The sequence below is a fragment of the Schistocerca nitens genome, chromosome 6, assembly GCF_023898315.1.
Source record: "Schistocerca nitens isolate TAMUIC-IGC-003100 chromosome 6, iqSchNite1.1, whole genome shotgun sequence".
Classification (NCBI taxonomy): domain Eukaryota; kingdom Metazoa; phylum Arthropoda; class Insecta; order Orthoptera; family Acrididae; genus Schistocerca; species Schistocerca nitens.
In genome coordinates, this window is record NC_064619.1 from 351,232,568 (window position 1) to 351,256,424 (window position 23,857).

The window sequence follows — 23,857 nt, forward strand, 5'->3', positions numbered from 1 at the left end:
TTGATGACTAGCAAATGTGCTTGAGTCAGAAAATCTGCAAGTAATTAGGCTCTTTTATTTATTTATTTATTTTTATTTATTTATTTATTTTAATTTTTTTTTCATCTTTAAAGCATTCAGCTCAACAAAATTCTTTTTAATTAAAAATTGAATGGACTAAAGAATCCAATAAAAAGGATAGTTTTCTCTTCTTTATGGCTCTAATAATTTGTGGCAATCACATTAGAAAAGTGTAATTTTTTGGGGTCTGTGTTACATAAATTTCTTCCCAAATAATCCCATAGTGACATCATCTGGCCAGCTGTGTAGTTTTCTTCATGACATTCTACAGCAAATTAAGTAATAATAATATTAATAATAATAATAATAATAATAATATTTATTCAACATTGAATAATCAAATACAATCCCTAGAAATAATACAGTTTCAGGACATCATACAGATTATTCTTCTGAATATGTCAGTTTATAAATTACAAACTAAAGATTTGTTTGTATTAATAAATTTTACATTTTGATGGATTTTACATTTGGTAGTATACAATCACAATATTACAAATATTGTTTTTATCAACATTATATTAGTTGTAGGTTACTTAAAACTATGAGCTTGACATACTTATGAAGCACTTTTCATACAGATATAATACTCATCTAGGGAATAAAAAGGGTTTTCAATTAGAATTCTTTTTAGCTGATCTTTTAATTTGTTAGTAGGAAGGGTTGTGAGACTTTTTGGTAGAGCATTGGCTAGCTTCAGCCCAGCATGAAGTTTTTTTTTTCATATAAAGCTGTTCTGTGGCTATTGACATGGTATCTGAACTTTTGCCTTGTATCGTACTGGTGCAGGTCACAGTTGAAATATGGATTTATTGTTTTCACAAGCAATATAACTTTCAATATGTATACACCTATAATGGTAAGCACACCTAATTTTGGGAACAGATTCTGACATGATTCTCGAGGTTTGGCACCACAAATAATTCTGATAACTTTTTTCTGTAGCATTAATAAGGTACCTAGGTTGGCTTGAGTTGTTGCACCCCATATTTCTACAGCGTAGTTTAAGTTTGATGAGAATAGGGCATGATAAGCAGTTTTTAGTACACACATGTCCTTACAATATTTGCTAATCATATTTATAGCAAGCACATTCTTTGACAGCTTACATGCTAAGGAATCAATATGCATGTCCCATTTGAGGCTGTCCTGGATTGTAATTCCCAAGAACTTTGTCCATTTTTCCTTTTTTACAATGTCATTTCCTATGGATAATTTCATGTCAAATTCTATTTGTTTCCTTGTGTTAAATTCCATCATTGCAGTCTTTGAAGCACTTACATTTAGATGGCTTTCATTAAAATACTTGACTATTTCATTAGTTACACTGTTGCACAGTACCTCCAGACTCTCATAGTCTTTGTGTTTACACACTATTGATGTGTCATCTGCATACAATATTTTTGTACAGTTAGGAGAACAATACTGTATATCATTAACATAAATCAAGAAAAGAAGGGGTCCCAAGACAGAACCTTGAGGCACTCCATATTTGATATAAGTAATTTTAGATCTGTAAGACACACTGTTTGTTTTAAGCAAGACAAATTGTTTTCTATTGCTCATATATGATTTTATTAGCTCATAGCCAGTTCCTCTGATACCCAGGTTCCACAGCTTGTCAAGTAATATGGTGATGTTGACACAATCAAAAGCTTTTTCTAGATCAAGGAACACTCCAGTTACATACTCCTTGTTCTCTATGGCTGTTATTATTTTGTCTGTTAATTGTGCTGCTGCTACTGATGTTGACTTGTTTTAAATAAAGCCATTCTGATTTTCAAATATTAAATTGTGTTGACTCAGGAATGTCATTGGTCTAGTATTAATAACTTTCTCAACTACCTTAGAAAGTGCAGTTAAGATTGAGATGGGGCACTAGTTTTCAATTTTAGATTTACCACCTTTCTTGTAAATCGGGGTTACTTGTGCTATCTTTAGACTATCTGGGAAACAACCTAATGCAATTACATCATTTACTGCTGTGGCCATGGCATCAGATATGTTGTCTATGCATCTTTTCAGTGTACTGATAGACAATCCATCATAGCCTGCTGATTTTGTATTTTTAATGACATTACTGTGTTTTTGACTTCCTTGTTATTTGTTTAGTTGGAATGCCCCTATATCTATGCTGAAGATTCTTAAAATGGTCGTTGACAGATTTTCCAACAGAAGAAAAGTACTCATTAAAAACATTTGCAACCTGACATTGACATTTCATGATATGCCCTTTATGGTTTATAGTAAAATCACTTGTTATTTGTCCTTACAATCCCTAAAGCTATTTATTACTTTCCAAACAGCTAAACCTGTGTTAGTAGAGTTTCTTAACATTGTGGCTACATATTTACCTTTAGTTTCTAGCAGAAGATCTTTATAGTAATCCTGATAGTTCTTAAATTCTACCTTTAGTCTATTATTAATGTTATTATTTATCATTGCATACTGGAAAAGTCTAAGTTTCTCCCTTGCTGTTTTTACTTCATGATTTATCCAGTTATTTTTTTGTATCTTTTTGCAGTCATTTACTGTAAAGGTCATTTCTGGACATGAGACATTGAAGCAATAATAAAATTCTGATGAAAAAAACCACTGAAAGTAATGCTGTTTTTTTTCACCCCATTGTAAGCTTTTCAGCAAACTGTTGAAATCTTTAACATTGTAGTCATTGGTGGATTATTATTATTATTATTATTATTATTATTATTATTAAGTAAACCCGTAAAACATTCAAATACCCTGGCTTGAAGTAAACACAAGCTTAGGATCCTAAAAGAGACCTCTTTTGACACTTATAGAAATGTATCATCTGCTTGGAATCCTGTGTAAAGAAACCTGTATCAGGTTAGGGAATGTGTGTAAAGAAACTCGCCCATGGCTGCTGTTGTACAGCTACTGGGCATGGCCTCTGTGGTGATGGTGATGCTGGTTTTCTCACATTAAAAGGCACCAGTAGTGTTTAAGCCACCATGGACCAGACCAACAAATTTTTACAATTTTTCATGTGTACACTAATATTCCACATTAACCACAAACTATACAAACACAAAGTACACTGTACTTTAACCCAGAATTAAACTAGCATATCAATAGCATTATACAATAAACAGACATACTAAAAAATCTCTTCAGCATGGATTCATTCCAAGAAAGTCAGGAAGACTGCTGGAAACATCACCAAAATTTACACAGTGTGACAGTGGTGTAAAACCTGCAAGCTATTTATACACTGTGTGCTGCAGCCATTGTGCAACAATTCTACTACCATGATCCCCACTGCCTTGATAATTCACAGTTAGACTGTTAAGTTTATAACCAATTTTATCTGTGGTTATAACAGAAAAACAGATTGAAATTGGTGACTTGTGACAAAAGACACTCCTTTTTTGTTTGGACTTTATTTTCCTTTCTAGCCATCAAGGCATTTGATATTACCTTCCCCAGAGTACTAAACAAATATAAAACATAATAAAACTGGTCAGATTTAATTTGAGTACCAGCAGAACGTGAGCAATTTTCAATGCACCTCCATCTTGTTGCTGTTGTTTAGGACCTTATATGCTCACAATGTGAAACCAAATACAGTTTTCTAGGTAGCTTAAAACTTGGTCTTTCTAATGAAACTGGTCTGAAAGGTTTTGCAAAGCACTCTTTTTTTTTGTGAAAATGGGCGAAAAAGGGCAGTTTTTTTAGAAAAATCATCAATTTCTTCCTCAATTTGTGAACTATCAAAAAGCAGAAGAAGAATGAAATTTTATATTGTAAGGTCTTCTGTTGGCAAGTTATCATGTGAAAAGTTTCAGATTTATCACACAATTACATCTGGAGAAATAAAAAGCTAAACTTCACATTTTTCCAAGTGTCTATTTTTTTGATTGACTTTGCTTCAGGTCATACATATGCAAATTGCCCAAGAAATCTTTTCTATTATTTTGCTTAAGAGAGAGCAAAAAGTTCTATAAGATGACCTAGTTTTATTTCTTTCGAGAAAATATTACCAGAGATATTGTTGAAAACTCATGGGTGCACTGTTGACAGCTGCACTATGGGGTCAAACAAATGACTATATCTCCTGCAGTATTGAATTAATGATCATGAAACCTTACCAATATTCATCAGAAACATGTGCAACTGTTCATACAAAACTGATGTAGTCATGTGAGAACCTCTAGACCACTTGTCATGGAATGACCCATAGTCTGACACAAAGAAACTCCATGGTGGAATGAGACAATTTCAGAAGCAGTCAAGAAGAAGAATAATACACAGAGAGAATGGTTCAAAAACAGAATGAAACATAATAGAGATGAATGGAAATAACTAATCAGAGCAGCGAGGAAAATTACTGCATGGGTAAGAAAATGTCTTAGGAGAAATCCACAAAAGAAATAGAAGAGTATTTTAGAGATGACAAGAAGATATTATACTGCATATTAGGTAATACAAGAAAGAAGAAACAAAATATTCCAAAAAGCATCAACAAAGAAGTATAATCCATGTGGGAGAGAGAAGTTTTGAAAGTCTGGAAAGAATAGTCCAAAAATTGTATGAAGGCCAGGACAAAACAATACATGTGATAAGATAAAGGGAGACAAAATAAATAATATGATCACAGAGGAAACAGAAAGAGAAGATCTGCAGATGTTGAACATAGTGAAAGCTTATAAGAAATGAAAAATGGCAAAGCTCCTAGAGTAGATGACATCACAGTGGAAATGATCAAAGTTGCAGAACCTGTTAGAAGTTCAGTAGCTGCATTGAATAATGAGGATAGTACAGACATATGGAAAGATTCTTGATAACTGCACAAAGGCAATTATTGCAGCTATATTTAAGAAGAGTAACATCACACTCTGTGAGAATTACTGAGGGATAGAACTATTGTGCCACTGCATGAAAATTTATGAAAAGATAATTTTACAGAAAATCAGGAATAAGACAGAACCACAATTAAGAGGAGGACAACAAGAATTTCAGCCTGGAAGATCAACTATAGATGCCATGTCTACAGTAATACAGATTGCAGAAAAGAACTGGGAATTTGGGGAAGACATTTTTGTTGCATTCATAGACATAAAAAAAGGCTTATGACACGGTTAAAAGGGAAGAGATATGGCAAGGTATGAATAGATTGGAATTGTCAAAAGGAATGCAACTGAGAATCAAAAACAAAGCCAACCACTGCTTGAACTGTGTTATAACAGATGGCAAAAAATCAGAATAGTTCAGAAAGGACAGAGGGGTTCAGCAAGGAAGTGTGCTCTCACCAGTGCTATTTAATTTAGTCATGATGACATCATAAGGAACGTTCACCAAGGGCCAATAGCAAATGATATGAAAATCATATCATATACAGACAATGTGATGATTTGAGAAGAAAAGGAGCAGAAACTGGAAGAATAACTAAATACTCAGCATAGAGTAATTGATGAAGCAGGCATGGAAATAAGCTTGACAAAACTTGCCGTAATAAAAGAAAAAATGAAGGATGTATGTTGTAATGGAAAAATTGTTAAACAAGCAGGTGGTTTCAAGTATCTGGGAAGCAAATTAACAACAAAGGGAAACATCAAGGATGACATTTTGGAGAGAATAGAAAATTGTTCAAAATTTTATTATTATGAATAGTAGAAATTGAAAAACACCTGTCACAGTGAAGTTCATGATATACATGTCGTGTTACCTGCTAATTTTGACCTATTGATCAGAATGTTGGAGCTGAGCAGAATACAAGCAACAGAAATGCACTTGCTATGAGGGATAGGATGAGGAACGAAACAATATGGGACACCCTTCAGATCAATCCCCTAAAAAAACTAAGGAGAAACAGGCTTAAATGGTTTGGCTCTGTGAAAAGAATAGGACAAGAAAGACTTCCAAGAAGAACCCTAGAACAGTCAGAATCTAGATGAATACCAACTAGGAGACCACGAACAAGATGGAAAGATAAGGTAAAGGATGACATGAAACAAAGAGGACTGCAATGGGAGGAGATGCTGAATGACAGACTGGGGGGATAGATAATCTTGATGAGGATCTGTGAAAAATCTATATTGGCATAAATATTTCAACAAGAAGAAGATGATGTTAATAGTGGTGATGGCCTTCAACAAGATGAATATTAATCAGTTCTCTATTCTTGATCTTCAATTCATACTACTCTTCCATGTAGCACATAAATAACTGAGTTTCTTATGCATGATGTTTGTATGTAAATTAATAAACAGCTACCAGTTACCTGCTGCTGTCAAGTACACATCACTACTGCCACACAGGATTTAAGTCATCATTGTACTCTTTGGAGGACAATACTGATGACTTAAAACTTTCTACAGCGAAAGATGGGGTGGTGGACAGCAAAATTTTGGTCATTGCTGAATACAGTCATACAACAGCTGTATTTGATTTTCACTTTGCTACTTATTCATTACACTTGGGACCCTAACATGAATTATGGAACTTGCCAAAGTGGGGTGGCTTGTCTGCTTCAGTGTTACAGATAGCAGTACTGTAGGTGCAACCACAATGGAGGGATATCAGTAGAGATGCTAGACAAACCTGTGGCTCCTGAATAGGGACAGCAGCCTTTCCAGTAACTGTGCAGGCAGCAATCTGGATGACTGACTGATCTGGCCTTTTAACACTCAGCCAACATGGCTTTACTACATTGGTACTGTCAACTCCTGAAAGCAAGGGGAAACTACAGATGTTATTTTTCACAAGCAATGGAATGCAGTCCTACTGTATGGCTTAACTGATGGCATCCTCCTGAAGACAATACCACAGAGGTAAAATAGTCCTCCATTTGAATCTACAAGCAGGGGCCACTCAGGAGAATGTGGCCATAATGAAAAATAAAACTAGTGTTCTATGGATTGGAGTATGGACTGTTAGATCTCTTAATCGGGTAGTTAGGTTAGAGATTTAAAAGGGAAATATCAATCTGACATTTACCATTTTTTGTCTTTAATGCATTAAAGTTATGTCTAAAGTCACTGAATTTCTTACAAAAGCCTCATTTTGCAGAAATTGTGCATCCAGAACTTGTCACTGACACATCAGAAAAGCAAGAATCCTTCTATACTCATCTGAACATCATTATTCCAATCCTGTCAGGAATAATATGCACAGTGGCAGCATCAATCTGTGTTTGCATTATTGTCCATAGAAGGTAAATGGTTTGGAAATAAATAAAAAGCTATTTTTAGTCTTTATAAAGCAATCAAAATTGCAGTTTTTGAATGTCTATTTAATATAAATTTGGAAAGCCTCATTTTCAAAATATTTGCAGGCACTATGCAGGATACAAACAAGGTGATACTGGCTTTGGTGCAAAATCACTTGCAGAACTTGAAAATCAGCGAAACAGTGACCAACAAAGTGGAGGACACCTACAGGGAGGGCAGTTGTATTCACCATCTCCAGCCAGAAAAGGAGACTCTTCTCTCAGTGGCCAAAAGGGCAGTGATACATCAGGTATGTTGTTTGGATTAAAAATAATTTGTTATGTTTGCAATCATGCACAAGTGTACTGTTGCATGTTACAGGTGCACTTTCACGCGTGCTCACACACACACACACACACACACACACACACACACACAAATGAGAGAGAGAGAAGTGAGGGAAGGAGAGGGAGTATAGGAGAGATGGGGTGGGAGAGAGGAGCAGGAAGGGAGGAGGTGCTGCAGCTATGCAGCATATGTAGATAATAATGTGAAGAAGGCTCACACAAGCACTCATTTCTCTCTTAGTTCACTGCAGTATTAAGACACACCAGTAGTTTACTTGGATTAGTTTTGTAATGCCATTAACCAGTGTCCTCATATGGCACACTGATCACACTGATGATAATATTTTGAAAATGCAAGGACAGAAATGACAGATTGCCAGGGACTATTATGCAGAACTAATGATAATTAAATAAGGTAAGTCATTTGTCCAAAATGTCCTTATAATCAGAAACTTTCATGATACTAAAAGATCCATGCATTTGGCAAAGATGCATACCCATACCATAAAATTTCCTCCTCCATGCTTCACGGCTGGTATATTGCAGTCTATCTGCTGAACTGACAAATTTTCTTGTAAGTATGGCTTTCTATCAAATCTGATCATGAAGTTCATGTTTTACTGTAGAGACATGAACTTCCATTAGATTAGATTAGATTTACTTTCATTCCAATTGATCCGTAGTGAGGAGGTCCTCCAGGATGTGGAACATGTCAGAAAAACAACAATACATGACAAATATTTACAACTAAAACAAATAAGCTAATGTACCATTCCACAGGTCCCAAGTGGAATGATCGTCATTTTTTAATGAACACTAAGAGTCATTTTACAAATACTAATGCTCTGAATTTAAAATAAAAAAGTTTTTTATTTATTTATAAGGTAATACAACTACTGTAATACTTATTTACAATGAACACATTACTGCACTGAAATGGTGCAGAAGTTAGATTATACTAACACACACACACACACACACACACACACACACACACACACGCAAATTTTCAATGAACACATTACTGCACTGAAATTGTGCAGAAGTTATGTTGTACTTATATACAAATCAGCTTGTTCAGACCACCAATAAGCAGTTCTTCTGAGGATCTGAAGCAGACTGTCTTCTAACAATTCTGTCAATTTTGATGGTAGTTTCTCATGACTGACCTTGTCATAGTTTGTTGCTCAGTTGGGCAAGGATTCTATACATTTTGTTCCAAACACACTAAATTTATAAATACTCCAAAAGTGTGACAAGTCCCAGCATATGTTTTACTTTCTTTCAAAGCCTGCAGCAAAGCCTCCATTAAATCTGTGTGATATTCTTTTCATTTTGATTATGATATAATTCTCTATAAATGACTATGAATTTATCTTGAACAGGACACTTTCAAAATTAGGTAAAGAGGACTTTAAAATGTCGAAATACTTTTGACCTGCAGTTAATCTTTTTTCCTTGTCCTGCACATGCTTACTCTGCTGTGGAGACTCTGCTGTACAGTGGAAATGACACCAAATTCCACAATCCCTTATGGTCTTGAGTTGATCAGTTTGCTTACATGCTGGTAACTTTATTGCACAGAAATGCTTTGTCCATTCACTTAATGAACATTACTGTAGCATATATTGGTACCAGGAGTGTTAAGACTCATTAAGAAGGAGGGCCAACTGGAAGATCCACAGGAGGAAGAGAGAAGGAGAGCTAGGGGAAGGTAAGATGACATATACAGGAGACACTTCAAAGGAATAAGGTGGTTGAAGAAACCGTTCTGGGGAAGATAAAGTGGCCTTGAAGGAGAGGAAGGAAGACAATGTTGACAGTGGAACTTGTCGAAAAAGTGATGTGGGGAGGAGGGGTGCCGGGAGAGGAAACATATATATATTACTAAAATGCTATCCCAGAATCTGGATCCAGTTGCAGGTTGCCTAACTAACAGCTTCCAGGGGTAACAAAAATTTGATTTTCAGTCTTTTGTATAATTGTTAATGGAATTTAAGACAATGTCATAAGCTACTCATTAAGAGGTATTATATTCACCTAGTATTTGAGAATGAGAGGACTTAGTCACTTCCAACCACCTTTACACATAATTTCAAACCTTTATTAAATATTTTCCTCACTGACACCCCGTACAAAATGAACAAAGGAAAATGTTCATCGCTTACTACATTTTCATTATTCATGCAGTCAACAGAAACAGGCATGACATTTTAATTTCTTACTTCTTTAGTACTAGCTCTATTCACAACACACTTCACAGACAATATATCACTGAATGTACCTGCATAATATACCATTGTGTGCCACATAGTTCAGGAGATATGACGCTATAAACATTTAGATGCAGGAAAAATGAACTTTTCCATATAGTGCACACAGAATGCCACAGCCGCTAGATGTACAAAGAGCAAGGCATGCATGGGGAGAGTGCTAGGGATGAGGGTTAAGGGCAGGCACTGTAGGGAAAATTCTGAGCACTGGAGGGGAAACGCTATTCTAAACTGAAGCCTACGCTCACATCTTCTGTAAATGTTAAGTGTGGGGCCCTCCACACCCATACTTGCAAGATGGCCATTCAAAACGATCTACTGTCACCTATGCTTTGGTTAGTATCTAAAAAGAATTTCACCAAAAATGTAGTGATTTATTTTTACCTGGCTTGTTAACCATTTGTAACTTTCAGAGAAGCATCATGAGTGGCAAATTTTGAGTAAAATGTACACATTTCTCTGGCTTCCATAATAAAATTTGCTTCTTTTGCCAAAACACATCGGAATTTACACAGCCTCACCTCACTAACATGTTGTGCACATGTAGATGCAAAAGAATTCTGAAAATGCAGTTTATTAATTTATTAAGTGAGGAACTGAGGAAAAGTAAGGTCAGTAGCTTATGAAAACGCAGTTCTCAGTACAAAATAAACATGTAATGTCTTCACTTATGTTGTTCCAAAACCCATAGCATTTCTCATGACCATTCAAAATTGCATTATTTCATAGAAAAAGTCTGTAGTTAGTTGAATAAGACAAGTTTTGCATAATAACCATGTCACAAAATACTCTGCTGTTTGCATGCTGTTATTTGTCAAAATCTCATTTTGATATTTCAATCCTTTTATGAAATGTGAGGAATGCTTTTGTGTTAGCAGAAGAGCCAATACCATGTTACAAGAGGAGGCTGAAATGCATGTGTTTTAGCTCACACAGGCTGGTGTGAGGAGGGAAGAACTATACTGACCTGAGGTCTGGAACATGACAAGGAATGAGAATTCAGAAAGCGGACGTAATTAGTTTGATACTTAACTTCAATCCATTAATGATGAACGTTACTCTTGACGGTACATGATTCACAATATTATCTGTTCAGAATACATTCTTGAAGATAGTAATTATAGTAACTGAATATGGCACCTTGCTAGGTCGTAGCAAATGACATAGCTGAAGGCTATGCTAAACTGTCGTCTCTGCAAATGAGAGCGTATGTAGACAGTGAACCATCGCTAGCAAAGTCAGCTGTACAACTGGGGCAAGTGCTAGGGAGTCTCTCTAGACTAGACCTACCATGTGGCGGCGCTTGGTCTGCAATCACTGATAGTGGCGTCATGCGGGTCCGATGTATACTAACGGACCGCGGTCGATTTAAAGGCTACCACCTAGCAAGTGTGGTGTCTGGTGGTGACACCACAAATGCTGTGGATATTTCACTCTTGCTTTATCACTGGTGCGGCACAATCGCAAATGAGTGTGCTACGTCAGATCAGTTCTCTCGAGATTGGTGACAGACAGACCTCCAACTAAGTCTAAAGAACAATTTAATATGTTAGCTAAATTTCATACACTGCAACATATTATGTAATATGCACCAAATGCAAGATGATAGCAACCTCTATTTTTCATTAAAAACTTTCTTTGAATTTTGCACAGTGTCTTACTTCCACATAAATATCACAATAACTATGACCATTAACGAAATGATGGGCACAACATTATGAAACTGACATTTAAAGCTATAAATAAAGCAAAAATGGATTTTTTTACCAAGGAATTTCTGTAAAATCGTTTGGGAAATGCTGCAGGACATGTGCCTCGATTCTGTCATCACTTACTGGCCGAGAAGTTTCAGACACTGTTGGCCTTCCATCCCAAACAAACAAACAAATGAACTCGCCCACCTCTTTGGACAAAAACTGGTCACTGCTCATAGGCCATCATATACTATGTGTGCTGTACAATGTAGCACAAATTACCCAGACTATATTCATTCAACATTTCACAATGGGACCATTTAGCAACTTCCAACAAACTTTAAGCATAATTTCAAAAACTGTTTCTCACATACTTAAAGTCAAATATTTAATGCATTACCTCATTTGTAAAGCAATCAGACATATGAAGCTGTTTGATAATGGGAGTTTGAGTCTTTAAAGAATTAGGGGTTTACTATTGGTGAAATAAAATGGAATAAAAATGTACAGTTTCTAGAGCTAAGTGAAGCAGAGTAAGCTGTGAAACATCAAAGTACTCATAACAGCACAAAAAACTGTGGTTTAATACAGATTCACAACAAATTAAATGTCAATGGTATAGAAAAATCAGATTTAATTATAAAAAAAAGCAAAATGAGTAAGTTGAAGAATAGATGCTGATAAAAAGTATTAAGCTATCACTTAGCTCACCAAATTCTCATGCGATTGTATGCTGGGGTTAAAAAAAAGTCACCTATTCTTACAGGATAGCCACCTGTTTGCAGACAATTCAGCAGTTACTCAATGTGATTAACACTCATTCTTATACATCTTTCAGTCCTCCTCCTTAATGAAACAGGAGTTCATGCAAATACACCTGGCTGCCCTTGATTTCCCCATATGCATAAGAGACAAGTTCCTGTAATGTGTACCCATTTTCAATGGATCACATTGCTTTTAAATGTCCCCATAGTCAGAAATCTAAGGGAGTAAGGTCACATGAATGGGAATATCATGCTGCTGGACGTTCTTGACCAATACATCGCTCATTAAATGTTTGTGTTAGGTACTCTTGTATAATGCATCGAATATGGGGTGGTACATAAACCACATCTGTTGTCTTCCTGCAAGGGTAATGATCTCCAATTGCAGACAGAAACACTGGAGCACATTTCACTGTTCATGTTATTCACACACCGAGGAATCACCAGTTTCGTTCTGATGTCAGTGCGCATCAAAAGATATGAAAGGAATAGCTGATATTGGAGACAGTTTTAAGTGCTATATCTGACATCGTCATCACAATCAGAAGGCTCAATACAAAAGCAAATGCAACCAATAATAAGTGAGCAATGAATATCAAAGGCAAGGCAGTCAACACCATTAACACTGACCACTCTCTACGTAAGTGAAATGGCCCATGTCTCAAAAACTATTTTTTCTGTGACTAATGCTATGCTTTCTATGAATATGAAACACATTTTTAATACACCCTGTACATATTACATATGCTTTCACTCATCTGGTATTTCCTTATACTCAGTAATTGATCAATCTGGTCAGGATAAATTTTGTTTTAATAGAAAACAGGAATATCCTATGTGTCATAACTCACACTAATTCTGCAATTTAAAATGTTTCAATTTGATGACATCTTGGTTCATATTAATGAATAGGGTCAAAAGAACAATGTTAATACCAGGTCCATAAACATAATGGGGCTTGGGTTAGGTAAAAAATAAAATAAAAAAAAAAAACAGCTGCAATAAAAGTTTCAATTGAATTAACTTAATAATCCCAAAAGAAAGTTCAATGTGGGACAATTTTAAAATTCATTTCTCTTTCATTATTCTCATGCAACCAAACATTACTCATTTAACAAATTTCATGCGGGTTATGTCTCATAACTTGTAAATATTTGAATACACAATCTATTAAGCAAATATAAGCTGCTGGTTGAACAAAAAATTTATTTACTGCCAGTTTTAATTACACAGTCTTCAAAAGTTATCATAATATATCAGCCTGTGAGGATATGTTGTAGTCATAACCACAGATCTCACACAAGCAATTGCAAGCAAAACATGTAGGTCGGAAACTGTGGGCCCTAATTCAAAACTTACCAGTTACTATCAAATAAATGATGACTAACTGAAACCCTCAGCTGCTGACAGGTGTTGTTGATATACCTTGATGTGGACAGCTGAAAATGTGTGCCCCGACTGGGAATCAAACCCGGGATCTCCTGCTTACATGGCAGATGCTCTATCCATCTGAGCCACCGAGGACACAAATGAATAGCGCGACTGCAGGGACTTATCCCTTGCACGCTTCCCGTGAGACTCACATTCCCAAATGTCCACAATTCTACATATGTAATGTACCTTATAGACATTTGCCCATTCACTCATTACTCGCGCACGCTTTGGCGATTCCCGTAAGAGTTTGGGCAACCTGTGCGCATTCGCACAGACGAAGGTCAATGGCTGGGAAACCTTTAACTATATATATGAAGACAGTAACTGTTCTCGAAAGAACAGATTACTGTTGATGACTGTGCAGGTTTTCCCTGGAATAAATGATGACTAACTGAAACCCTCAACTGCCGACAGGTGTTGTTGTGTCGGGACACACATTTTCAGCTGTCCACATCAATGTATATCAGCAACACCTGTCGGCAGCTGAGGGTTTCAGTTAGTCATCATTTATTCCCGGGAAAAGCTGCACGGTCATCAACAGTAATCTGCTCTTTTGCGAACAGTTACTGTCTTCATATATATAGTTAAAGGCTACCCAGCCATTGACCTTCGTCTGTGCGAATGCGCACAGGTTGCCCAAACTCTTACGGGAATCACCAAAGTGTGCGCGAGTAATGAGTGAATGGGCAAATGTCTATAAGGTACATTACATATGTAGAATTGTGGACAGTTGGGAATGTGAGTCTCACGGGAAGCATGCAAGGGATAAGTCCCTGCAGTCGTGCTATTCATCTGTGTCCTTGGTGACTCAGATGGATAGAGCGTCTGCCATGTAAGCAGGAGATCCCGAGTTTGATTCCTGGTCGGGGCACACATTTTCAGCTGTTCACATCGAGGTATATCAACAGCACCTGTCGGCAGCTGAGGGTTTCAGTTAGTCATCATTTATTCCAAGGAAAAACTGCACGGTCATCAACAGTAATCTGTTCTTTCAAGAACAGTTACTGTCTTCATATACTATCAAATAGTTCAAATGGCTCCAAGCACTATGTGACTTAACATGTGAGGTCATCAGTCCCCTATACTTAGAACTACATAAACCTAACTAACCTATGGACATCACACACATCCATGCCCGAGGTAAGATTCGAATCTGCAACTGTAGCAGCAGCATGGTTCCAGACTGAAGCACCTAGAACCGCTCAGCCACAGAGGCTGACGCCATTATTGTCATCAGACATTAAATTCAATACATCTAACCGACACAAGTCCTGTATAAACACAGCTATTGAAGCCGTACTAGCAATCTTCTTTCTTGGTAACAATAATGGGTACTTTTTTAATCATCCTCACTTTTCACAATAACAATTTGCGACTGATAACATATGTCTATCAGAACTGTGAAGCCGTAAGATTTTGTATCAGTGATTTTTGCTAGTTGGTCTTCACATGTTTTATTTCATTACTGATGACATTGTGTTATCTCTATTGAGTACACTGGATTGACTTTTCATAACACCTGGGGATGAACTGTTTAATCAAAACTGCTAGTAAATAAAATAACTATTTAGTCAGCAGCTTACATTTGATGAAAATGGCTGTCATTAACTATAATTTATCTTTATCTTGTTCAATGTTTTAAGCAAACATCTTGCTGTTTTATTTGGTAATTATAATAACCACATTTACACTGAAGTGCCAAAGAAACTGGTATAGGCATGTGTATACAAATACAGGCAGAATATGGTGCTGCAGTCGGCAATGCTTGTATAAAACAACAAGTGTCTGGTGCAGTTGTTAAATTGGTTTCTGTTGCTACAGTGGCAGGCTATCGAGATTTAACTGATTTTGAACAAGGTGTTATAGTCCGTGCATAAGCAATGGGACACAGCATCTCTCAGGTAGTGATGCAGTGCAGATTTCTCCATATGATCATTTCACAAGTGTACCGTGAATATCAGAAATCCAGTAAAACATCAAATCTCTGACACTGCTGTGGCCAGAAAAAGATCCTGCAAGAATGTTACCAATGACAACAGAAGAGAATCGTTCAACATGTCAGAAGAACAACCCTTCTGCAAATTGCTGAAGATTTCAATGCTGGGCCATTAACAAGTGTCAGCATGTGAACCATTTAATGAAAAATCATCGATGTGGACTTTTGGAACTGAGGGCCCATTCATGTACCCTTGATGACTGCATGATACAAAGCTTTGCTCCTTGCCTTAGCCCATCATTACTGACATTGGACTGTTGGTGACGAAACATGTTGCTGGTCAAATGAGTCTCATTTCAAATTGCATCAAGGAGATGGATGTGTATGGGTAAGGAGACAACCTCATGAATCCATGGACCCTGCATGTCAGCAGAGGATTGTTCAAGCTGGTGGAGGCTCCGTAATGGTTTGGAACATGTGCAGTCAGAGTGATACGGGACCTCTGATACATCTAGATATGATTCTGACAGGCGACTTGTACATAAGTATCCCATCTGATCACGTGCATCCACTCATCTGCATTGTGCATTCCAACAGAATTGGGCAATTCCAGCAAGACAATGTGACACCCCACAATCCAGAATTGCTACAGAGCGGCTCCAGGAATACACTTCTGAGTTTAAACACTTCCACTGCCCACCAAACTCCCCGACATAAACATTATTGAGTATACCTGGGATGCCATGCAATGTGCTGTTCAGAAGAGGACTCCACCCCCTTGTACTCTTACGGATTCATGGTGACAGTTCCCTCCAGCACTACTTCAGACCTTATTGAGTCCATGTCGCGTCATGTTGCAGCACTTCTACATGCTCGTGGGAGATCTACATGATATTGGGCAGGAGTAACAGTTTCTTTGTCTCTTCACTGTACATGTCTCAAGTTGGTAGACAAATTATTGAATTTAATTATTAGTTATTATTACTGTAAATTTGTTTCTTCTTGTGTGCAAATATGAATACAATAACCATTAGTAATACAGAGAAACTGGTTTGTCATGTTGTATTTTACTCTCATTATACTGAAATTGTGGCTCTAAAAATGGAAAAAATATAGCATAAAGTGTCTCTAAACACTTTTGTTTACTGTCCTGTTTGGAAAAAAGCATTAGGAGGAAATATATGTAACCAAAAGTACAAATCGCAGAAGGCTGCAATAATTGTCAGCATTCTATACATCCAGAATATTATGTCCTTTCAAATTCTACTGTGAGTAAATGTGCCTTTTGTTTTTTAAAATGTCTTTTTAGAACTTAAGAAACAGGGTAATATTTGTAATTTCATGTAGTTTACACAAACATGTTACAGGTCAGGACTACGAAATCTGTCCATATGCAACATTCAGTTTACCAAGTGGGCCTAACAATACACAGACAATGGACTATTCAATGCAGTTCCAGACATTCAGCCAACAAGAATGTTATTCTGGGCAGCCTCGACCAAGTACGTCAGGATATGGAAGCAAGTCAACCAAAGAGTATTACTCACGTGTAAGAGCCAAGTCAGCAGCATCACGTAATTCTGGCGAAATCAAGTTACCAAGATCTTCCAAAAGCCCACCAGATGGCCTTAGCTTAGGTAATGAATCAGATAACATGAAATGTGTTATATATTTATACAATTATAATTTGAGGCTCACACACTGTATGTCTTAATACATGCAGTATAGAACTATATGCTACAACAAATACCCCACATGAGGCAGGACAAGTTAATCCAAAGAGCAGGTTTATTTACAAGCAAAAATCAAGTGTTTTCAAAGTCATACTACACTACATTCTGCACTTACATTACATGAGGTGTTTTGCAGTATATACTACAGGCTTCCTGGGGTTGGACTTAATTGATAAAGTTTTGATATGTACAATGCTTTCAGATTCAAGGTCCACAAATCCTAGGATACACTGAATGATTTCTCCTGCTCCCAAGATCTGTGCAATTTCTTCTTCTGACCATATGGGAGTCATACACAAAGCTCTTCATACGATCCCATAAGAAAAAGTTAAGGGGAGTTAAATTTGGTAACTGTGGTGGTCAAGGAGTTGGTCCACCTTGACCTATCCACCTTACATCACATGTTTGTTTGGGATATTCACAGATGCAACAAGTTAAATGCATGGTGCACCATCATGCTGAAATCCAGTTTGCTGACCGAGTGACAGTACCTCTTGCAGGAATGCCAAGTATCTGGGAACTGTTAGGTGGTATGGAAGAATGTGTGGCCCAGTAAGATAACCATAAATGATACTAGCACACACACAGGTACCGAACCACTGCAAATTCCACATGAATGAGTGTATTGAGGAATCTTGTCATCCTAAGTCTGGTTGTTTTAATAGTTCAAAACAGCCTCCCTGTTGAAGTGAGCTTCATCCATAAAAAAAATGTGGTGTGAAAATTCAGGCATGTTAACACAATGATGTAGATACCACATGCAAAAATTGATATTTAGTGCAAAATTTGCCAGAGACAATGCATGCACCTTCTGTCAGTAGTAAATATGGAGCTGGTGATCATGCATAACACACCAGACACTAATAAGGGGCATGGGCAATGTTTCAAGTACACGTCTTTGGGTTTCCTTATATGTCTCGAAGGAAGTACTTTTCCTGAAACTTCATCCCTACCTTAAGTTTCACTTTTGCAAATGCAGGAATAATTTGAGAATATACAAACTTTATTAAAAAACATCTAGCTTGAACATGTTTAGCTGATTTAAGTCTATTCCACTGATAATTCAAAACCACCTTTCTTACTTTGCCTCACATAATCAACATTATTTATTTAGGTGTGTGTGTGTGTGTGTGTGTGTGTGTGTGTGTGTGTGTGTGTGTGTGTGTACGTACGTGCATGTGTTGTCTTATTCTGATGAAGGCCTTTTTGGCTGAAAAGGCCGTTTCGGCTGAAACCTTACTTGTCTGACAATCTTTTTGTTGTACTTATCTTGCTGAGTAGCAACCATCCTTTTCATAATATTGTCATTACTCCAACCTGGATTTTCCATTTTTGTTCATTACAGTACTGTAGTCAAAACAAAAGGAACAGCTACAATCTAAAAATTAAAACAATCATCCATATCAAATGAAACAGCAGAAGTAGAAATTTAAACATTAAAAATCAACATTGTTCATATGATAGAACTTGTTTATGTTGTAACATGAGTTCTCTGCCAGCCTTTTGTATAGTTTTTTCTCAAATAGTGCAGAGGAAATTCATAAAAAAATTTTGAAGGCATTCATTTTGTGGAAGTTTCCTCTTACTTGTAGCCTGTGACTTGGGATGTCACTATTTGCCTAATTTCTGGTATGGTGTTTATGAACAGCTTCCCTGGAATCATATTATTTAATGTTGTTCCTAACAAAGAGTGCACAAACATAGGTATGCAGACCCACAGTGGTTACTATTAAACTCCATAGGACTAGTCTTACTTATCACATGGAAAAAATTTTATTTGTATTTTTAAAACGTTACTGGAAAACAAAGAGAGGTCAGCCCTGGAAAGAGGATTGGGGAAAAACAGCTAGACCATGTAGCAGTCCATGACAAGAATCACAGAGAGATTATGAACATGAAAGTGAGGGAAACTAGCAGGATGTAATCAGATCACTACCTTGTCAAAATAAAAATGCATATGGATACCCAACAGAGCAAGGAAACATAGGACCATAAACACTCACAAAATTGACCTAGATCTTCTGAAAAAATACAGAATAGAGCATGCAAAAAGAATGGTAGTTCAGAGTGATTGGAAGAGAGTGAGAGATATGATGGAAGAAGAGGCAGTGCTATTGGCTACTAACAACAAGAAAGGAAGCATGAGTAGTGGACGGATGAATGTGAGAATGCAGTCGAGACCAGGAAGAAAGCATGGATGAAATGGCAATCCTGTAAAAAGCAAGAAGACTGGTTAAACTTCCAGAGTGCGAGAAAAATTGCTAGCAAAACGATCAGAAATGCCAAGAGAAATGATAAAATTAAAGAAGCAAATCTTGAGTCTTTTTCAGGGTAATGAAGAGCAGAACTAAAGGTTTTGAGGCAAAAGAATTCTTCATAATAGGACAAGATGACACAATAAAACTTGGTGAGAAAGAGATGTGTGAGGAAATGGCTACGTATGTGGACACACTTATCTCTAGGGACAAAAGTCAGGATAGTCTAGACAATGCACCCACCAAGGCAGAAGTAGCAGAGGGAATTAAAAATCTCAAAAACAACAGGTCATCATGCAATAATGGTATCTGTGCTGAAGAGATCAAGTGGGGTGGGCCTGAAATAGAAAGAAGTATGTACAATATAATAATGGATATCTGGAAAAATAAGAAAATACCCATAGACTGGAAAGAAGCCATTATAATACCACTACACAAAAAATTGGACAAGGAAGTACTGGATTACTACAGGGGCATCTCTCTCTTAAACATAGGGTACAAGGTTTTGTCGAGAATCTTGCTGAACAGAGTTGAAGAACAACAGGGGCTGACAATAGGGGAGTACCAGTGTAGCTTTAATAAAGAGAGTAACTGTACAGAACAGATATTTGGAATCAAAAGGGTAACAGAACACAGACACAGGAAAGGAAAAAAGACAATAGCGACATTTGTGGACTTCCAAAAGGCCTACAATTCAGTTGACAGAAGTACTCTGCTTGATGTATTAGAAGATAGAGGACTGGGTGCTACAACACATGTAATAATAAAGGAAATGTTAAGCAACTCTACTGCCAGGATCAGGCATCGCAGTACACTGTCAGACAGCTTTGAAATAAAAACAGGAGTCTGGCAAGGGGATGAAATGTCACCAATTTCATTTTTTTATCTAACCTGGTTTTGCACAAAGCAGTAAAACAGTGGAGACAAATAAATAGCAACATGGAGATCAAAGGTGTGCAAATAGGGAACAAGGTCAAATGTAATGCAACAGTGGGTTGCCTGGCATTCGCAGATGACATAGCACTCTTAAATGAGACAGAAGAAGAGGCAAAGACAGCACTAAAAAATCTAACCAAAACAGCAGAAAAGGTCAGATTGAAGACCAAGACATTCAACACTGAGTCTGACTGGAAGATGGATGGCCAAGTGGTTGAGAAAATCAACAGTTTTGGTTATTTGGAGGAGAAGATAACTGGTGGCATACAGAACTACAGTAGCATAGTAGACAGGGCACTGCTTTTGCAAAAGATTCAGTATGCAGTGAAAACGACATATGGCAAGAAAAATCTGTCATGGAATGCCAAATTGTGACATTACATAGCAACTGTAAGAAATGCTGCTGTGTATGCATCAGAAATGATCACACTCAGCAAAAGAGAGAGAGGAGTGGAAACTTTTGAGAGACATATGGGGCACCAAAACACATGGGGATATCTAGATACACAGAACATGACAGGAACTGTATGAAAATATTGAACCCATATCAAGTGAGGCACGGAAAAAGAGATTACGATTTCTTGGGCACACCATGAGGATGGATGAGTATAGGTTGACTAAGAAGATATGAAATGCAACATGTCATTTATTTTATTTATTTACATTTTCTTTGCGTGGAGCCATCATAATGATGGCTTTTGCAAACATCGGACTTAATACTATGGTTATATTTATACTTATAAAATACACTATATTCTGTAGCTGTTGCTTCTTATGTCTATTTTTTACATTTATCACATTACAACTGACATGCTGATGCCTCATGTTACAATCACTATCTTAAAATTCATTGAAAGAATATAAACATTTTTCTATTAGAAAAGATTTTAATTTTGTTTTGAAAACATTTCCCGTGTACGTTCTTAGAGAGTTTGGTAGCTTGTTATACCAAATCGAACCACTGATATATGGACTTCTATCAGTCATTTTTAACATTGTTCTGTTACGGAAATAGTTACACTTTGTTCTAGTGTTGTGATTGTGTACATCACTGCCCTTGATAGCTTCTGTTGGTTGACTTATAAAAAATACAACTATTTTGAAGATGTACAGAGAATATATTGTCAGATATTCATGCTGCACAAACACTTCACGATATGAATCTCTATGTCCCATCCCATGTATAAGTCTTATTGCTCTTTTCTGTAGTAGTAGTATTTTTTTTAAATGTACTTCAGCTGCACAGCCCCATAGTTCAATTCCGTAATTGAGAAAGGGGTAAAGTGTTCCATAATATACTCATTTCAGTGCTTGGCTAGGAACTATCTTTGCGAGCTGGCTGAGGAGATATATGGCACTACTGACTTTTCCGCATACGAAATTAATGTGGCATGTCCACCGCAAATTTTCATCAACATATACACCCAGGACTTTACAGTTACCATTTTCTGTTGCAGAGATATTACACACACTATTCATAGTGTTGTGATGAGAACTGCCTGTTTTAAATGTCAGTAGTTGAGATTTGGTGAAATTCACCTTGAGTCCCTGCTCATTGAAGTATTTTGTTACTTCTGTTACACCACTAGTAGCAATAGATTCTAGCTGGGTGAAGGAAGTCAGAGATGACTGGAAGCCTGTAGGAATAAAAGGAAAGAATGTGCAGGCAGTAGTACAGGACAGGGAGAAGTATAAAGTGTTGGTGGGTGGTGACAGGTGGCTGGACACCAAAATGAAAGTTGTCTTAACAGAAGAAGTGAGAGAATGAAGTGTTATTGGGAAGAAAGAATATGTGCAAAACAAGCCACACATGACCCTGAACAGTCCTAACAAAATCAGAAGAAGAAGAAGAAAATTTTACTGGTATGAGGGCAGTTATAAGAGTCAAGGGGCATGAAAGGGAAGCAGTGGTTGGGAAAGGAGTGAGACAGGGTTGTAGCCTCTCCCCGATGTTATTCAATCTGTGTATTGAGCAAGCAGTAAAGGAAACAAAAGAAAAATTCAGAGTAGGTATTAAAATTCATGGAGAAGAAGTAAAAACTTTGAGGTTTGCCGATGACATTGTAATTCTGTCAGAGACAGCAAAGGACTTGGAAGAGCAGTTGAACGGAATGGACAGTGTCTTGAAAGGAGGATATAAGATGAACATCAACAAAAGCAAAATGAGGATAATGGAATGTAGTCGAATTAAATCAGGTGATGCTGAGGGAATTAGATTAGGAAATGAGACACTTAATGTAGTAAAGGAGTTTTGCTATTTAGGTAGTAAAATAACTGATGATGGTCGAAGTAGAGAGGATATAAAATGTAGACTGGCAATGGCAAGGAAAGCGTTTCTGAAGAAGAGAAATTTGTTAACATCGAGTATAGATTTAAGTGTCAGGAAGTCGTTTCTGAAAGTATTTGTATGGAATGTAGCCATGTATGGAAGTGAAACATGGACGATAACTAGTTTGGACAAGAAGAGAATAGAAGCTTTCGAAATGTGGTGCTACAGAAGAATGCTGAAAATAAGGTGGGTAGATCACGTAACTAATGAGGAGGTATTGAATAGAATTGGGGAGAAGAGAAGTTTGTGGCACAACTTGACTAGAAGAAGGGATCGATTGGTAGGACATGTTTTGAGGCATCAAGGGATCACAAATTTAGCATTGGAGGGCAGCGTGGAGGGTAAAAATCGTAGAGGGAGACCAAGAGATGAATACACTAAGCAGATTCAGAAGGATGTAGGTTGCAGTAGGTACTGGGAGATGAAGAAGCTTGCACAGGATAGAGTAGCATGGAGAGCTGCATCAAACCAGTCTCAGGACTGAAGACCACAACAACAACATAAGTAAGCTATATGAGATATATGACTGAAAGACCCAAAAATACATCATACAAAGATAATTACTAATAACCACATCTCTTAGTTTTCAGTTTCCATATGAGGTGGGATATTCACGAGGTGTTTTTGCAGACTTGGTTGTTCTCAGTTCAGTTTGGTGGCAATATGAATTCCTAAGAGTTTGAATTTTTTTCACTACATCCATAGACAAACCTACCAGAAGCCATTGAGCTTTTTCCTGGATTTCAAACAAGTTTATTGGCTGGAAACCGATTTAAAACTGTTATACTCTACTGGCCATTAAAATTGCTACACCAAGAAGAAATGCAGATGATAAACGGGTATTCATTGAACAAATATATTGTGCCAGAACTGACATGTGATTACATTTTCATGCAATTTGGGTGCATAGATCCTGAGAAATCAGTA

The 23,857-nt window shown here is 36.9% G+C and overlaps 1 protein-coding gene across 1 annotated transcript in view; it reads left to right on the forward strand.

Annotated features, from left to right (window-relative positions):
* Positions 1–23,857, forward strand: part of LOC126263695 (Down syndrome cell adhesion molecule-like protein Dscam2) — a 284,179-nt gene that overhangs the window by 184,456 nt on the left and 75,866 nt on the right. The window contains exons 16-18 of the mRNA XM_049960822.1: positions 7,090–7,234; positions 7,355–7,539; positions 17,045–17,314. Coding sequence (XP_049816779.1) covers positions 7,090–7,234; positions 7,355–7,539; positions 17,045–17,314 — 600 coding nt within the window. The remainder of the gene's footprint in view (positions 1–7,089; positions 7,235–7,354; positions 7,540–17,044; positions 17,315–23,857) is intronic.